General features: G+C 34.2%; 1 protein-coding gene across 1 annotated transcript in view; it reads right to left on the bottom strand.

Annotated features, from left to right (window-relative positions):
* Positions 1 to 4,275, bottom strand: part of LOC111457570 — a 71,661-nt gene that overhangs the window by 61,069 nt on the left and 6,317 nt on the right. The window contains exons 4-7 of the mRNA XM_023099852.1: positions 3,372 to 3,467; positions 3,229 to 3,276; positions 2,375 to 2,425; positions 114 to 217 (exon numbers count right to left, since the gene is read on the bottom strand). Coding sequence (XP_022955620.1) covers positions 114 to 217; positions 2,375 to 2,425; positions 3,229 to 3,276; positions 3,372 to 3,467 — 299 coding nt within the window. The remainder of the gene's footprint in view (positions 1 to 113; positions 218 to 2,374; positions 2,426 to 3,228; positions 3,277 to 3,371; positions 3,468 to 4,275) is intronic.

The following is a 4,275-nucleotide window of genomic DNA, read 5'->3' as shown; positions in this document are numbered from 1 at the left end:
GCATGAAGTAAAAAAAAAAAAAAAAAAAACTCCACTACTGTGCAGAAATATTAAAATGTATATCAGACGGGTCAAGATCAGGCACAAGTTTATCAGAAATGGAACCAACCAACCTTACAGAATCTTCATATCTGATATGTACATTGCTAATTGAAATCTTAAGGTTTCCAATTATCGTAGAAATTAGAGAACCAAGCCATGAATTTCCACTAGGTGGCTGCAAGACAAAACAGTGATAAACTGAATCATGGTAGACATTATAGGACAGTGAAGACACAACTCCATTTAATAACTTATAAAGTGCCATAACATTTCAATGCTTTCCTATGTATAGAACCATTCCATGGCACTATACATGAATATCCCTGGGCAAGAGAGAGCCCTTGGCAGAAGAAGACACAGGAAAAAGCTTGGTGAGCACACATAAACCGGACAGACACTCAAGGGAAAGTCACACAAAATGATGATTCTAAAACAACTCGCAATTGTTTCATGCATCATTCTTTAAAGGTACAAGCTGCATGGCCAAAAAAGTGCATAAAATGGAAGTTTTCTTCTGACCAACGGGGGCTAAATGTGCATACTCAATGACAGGTTTGTGCTGAATATGAAGGTAAAATTGGAAATGGATTGAATAATTCTTCTTTCTTTCTTTACAAAATTACAAAATTACGAACGTTTATCTTAAATAGAAGAAAGACCTAAAACATAAAAGAAAAACATCCTACCATAATAATGACATTCTAATTGCAGCTAATACAATAAAACAAAAATTAAAGAATAAACCAACACTCCCTGCAAGTTGGTATAAACAAACACTCCATGAAAGTTAGTATAAGCCATTGTCAACTTGTCAAGCAATCTTTTCCTGTGTAAAATGTTTATCAACCTCGACATGTTTTTTCCTATTATAAAGGATTGGGCTGTGAGCTATGGAAATGGCAGTCCTATTGTCACAATAAACATGCATAGGCATCACACCTTAAATGAATTTCAATTCTTCCAATAGTCTTTTTATTAATATACTCTCACAAATGTCATAGGCTAAAGCTTCAGTGTCACTTCTAGCTACCATTTTCTCTTTATCAAGCACACAGAATCAAGGGGAGTTACAATTCTTCTGGTGTACGTAGATAAGATCATTGAGACTAGAGATAATGAAAAAGAAAATATTGAACTTAGGAGGAAATTGATCAAAGAATTTGGGAGGCACAATACTTTCTCCAAATTAAACTACCGTACTCAGCTCGGGGAATCTTCATCTCACAACAAAACTAAATGATGGATTTATTGATAGAAACTGAAAAATTCGGATGTAAACCTACACCAACGCCAATGGATCCACATCAGAAATTGAGAGTCAAAAGAAAACCCTACAGTGAACAAAAAGATGTACCAAAAGCTGATGGGAAGGCTTATATATCTAGTTCACACTAGACCAAACATAGCATACTTGGTGAGTACCATTAACTAACTTACGAATAACCAATGGGAGTCTCACCTGCACCATGTAGAGTGTTACACTACCTGAAAAAAAAGTTTAGAAAAAGAAATTTTGTTCAAACGGAACAATTCTTTTGCATTAGAAGCTTAAACCAATGCGACGTCGAATCAATTATGGATAGAAGATCTACTATGGAGTATTGCACTTTCTTCGGAGGAAATTTAGAGACACTGGAGAAGTAAAAAGTAAAATGTGATGGCAAGATCATCTGTTGAATCAGAATTTTGAGTTATTGTCAAGGACTATGTAATAAAATTGAACTATGACAACAAATCGACCATCAACATAGCTTAAATCGTATCCACCATGATAGGACAAAATATATTGAAAACGATCAACATTTTGTTAAAGAAAAGTTAGAGAAAGGTAGTATGGATCAGTTATGTGTTGTTACGGCTTCAACTAGTAGATGTGCTAACAAAAGGACTTCATAGCTAATTGTTTCATGAGTTAGTGTTTAAATTGGGAAGGAACGATATATATATTCCACAGCTTGAGGGATGGAATAATCTTCATTTGAGGAGTATGCCTATTTCCTAATTTCTATTGTTTCCCTTTTTGTATTGTTTCCTTTTCTGTGTTGTTTCCTTTTCTCTATAGAATTAGTAGTATAATAAACAGGCCTATGGCCTTCTCTCTATAGAATTAGTAGTATAATAAATAGGCCTATGGCCTTCACTCTATAGAATCAGTAGTATAATAAATAGGCCTATGGCCTTCTCTTATGAATAATATGAACAATAAGAAAATGCAACAATAACAACCACATTCTAATTACAGCTACTATAATAAAAATAATATTAAAGCATTAATCAACACTTTGTTCCGCTAAATCAACCATGGAAAACGAATATTGAATTTTAACCATACATTTCCTAGCTTTGACCTTGAGATGGCTTCAAGAGTTGCAGATTCTGCTTCCTGCATGCAGTAAAAAAAGATCAAACCAAGAACCTTGTTAACAGGTAAACAATTATTTATGGGGGGAAATCATTGAAGAGAAGAAATTTGCATGCAAAACCGAGAAGTTAGAGAAAAAAATCTCAATCTGTTCCCGAAACTTTCTATTAGGAGAAACAACTAAACTTCCTAATTTCCTTCTCCCTTAAACTTCTTCTAGTGGCGTCCAAGAATGATACTACCAATACCAACCATTATACGACAACTTGTTTTATTAGGGATTGCATCACAGGAACTAGAAAATTGAAAACGCAAGCTAATCCATGCATCACCCTTTATGGTTTGAAAAGGAAAAAACTTCAATTTTTTAAGGCAGAAGTCTCATATGGGAAGAAAAGATAGACTTCATCAAAAGGAACGACTACTTAGTGTGGTCTTTCTGAACTTAATTGGCAATAGTTCTCCTTTTGATGTATATTTGTTGGAGCTCTTTTACATGTTTTTCAGCTTGATGATTATTTGGTTAAGCTTGTGTTTTAATTTAGTTGGATAGATTTCCGGCAGGCTGTGAGTGAATTTTGTTCTTTTGAGGGGTTTCTTTGTTTATAATGCATTAATTACGTTGTAATTTGTTGGCAAAGATTAACTTTATGCCATGGAGTGAAATTCCATAGCTAAAAGGAAAAAGTTCATGGATTTAATAAAACCAAAACCTAGGAAGTTCACATAATGCAAATATATCGAATGCCAACCAGTCAAAAATAAATAAATTAAAAACGTACAGTTTCTGAATGATAACAGATAATTCAGAGAGAAAATTTCACCTCAATTTGTTGAAGTTTGGCTTCAAAAAGTTTTTCCCTATCCTCTTCCTGCAAATAGTTAAACAAGCAACTCCGATTACAAGAAAGGACAAACAGTGAAATCCAATCATAACGATCATTGTTCAAAGTAATAAGCCTCCTACCGTCAAAGTTTGACCAACAAGCGCAGGTTGTGCAAGAACAAAAACTCGGTCAATGAGAACAATAACTGGCTCCTTGCCTAAGCTTTTCCAAGGAACCTAGGTATTCATAATGAAAAGAAAGATACCTTAGAGTTAGAAAAATACAGTCACATTGAAGAATATGACAACTATAGCTTATCTCTCATGCCATAACTTTAGCCACCAAGATTGAAAAGCAAGATGAGCAGAAAACGATCAAACCCTGCCAACAAAGGCATACTTGGGACAAACAACAGCAAGGTAAAAGAAGAAATCTACATGAATCCACAAGCAATCTTGCACAAGGAAGCTCCACGGCACAACAAATTAAGAAAGGAGAGGATGCAACCAAGAATACCGCATCCAAAAGAGGTTTGTAAGATCTAGTTCAAAGAAAGTTTCTAATCCTTATAATCAACCTACTCTTGGAAAGTGCTTTAGGTGCAGAGAGCAGGGACATCTTTCCAACAAATGCCATCATTGGAGAACTTCAGCAATTTAAGAATTGGAAGATGAAAGCTATGGGAAGGCTAGGGCAATTCAAATGAGGTTAAGTATGCTCATGTGGATGAAGATGAACAACTTGTGTTCTTCAAAAGATACTCCCCTTTTAGGACTAGATGTACAATAAATGGGAAAATTTACTATGTAATCATTGATAGTAGAAGTAGTGAGAACATTGTGTCTAAGAAACTTATCGATGCCTTAAAGCTAAAAACTGAACCTCCACTTAAAGTTAGTTGGATAAAAAGGGGGGAAAGCATTAATGAAATTTGCACGATGCCTTTCCCATAGGAAACTCATACAAAGATCTTTTTCTTTTTTCCTTTTTTTTTTTTTTTTTTTTTTTTTTTTTTTTTTTTTTTTTTTTTTTTTTTTTTTTTTT

Source organism: Cucurbita moschata, unplaced genomic scaffold (genome assembly GCF_002738365.1).
Source record: "Cucurbita moschata cultivar Rifu unplaced genomic scaffold, Cmos_1.0 Cmo_Scf00020, whole genome shotgun sequence".
Classification (NCBI taxonomy): Eukaryota; Viridiplantae; Streptophyta; class Magnoliopsida; order Cucurbitales; family Cucurbitaceae; genus Cucurbita; species Cucurbita moschata.
This window is presented reverse-complemented; position numbering and strand designations above follow the sequence as displayed.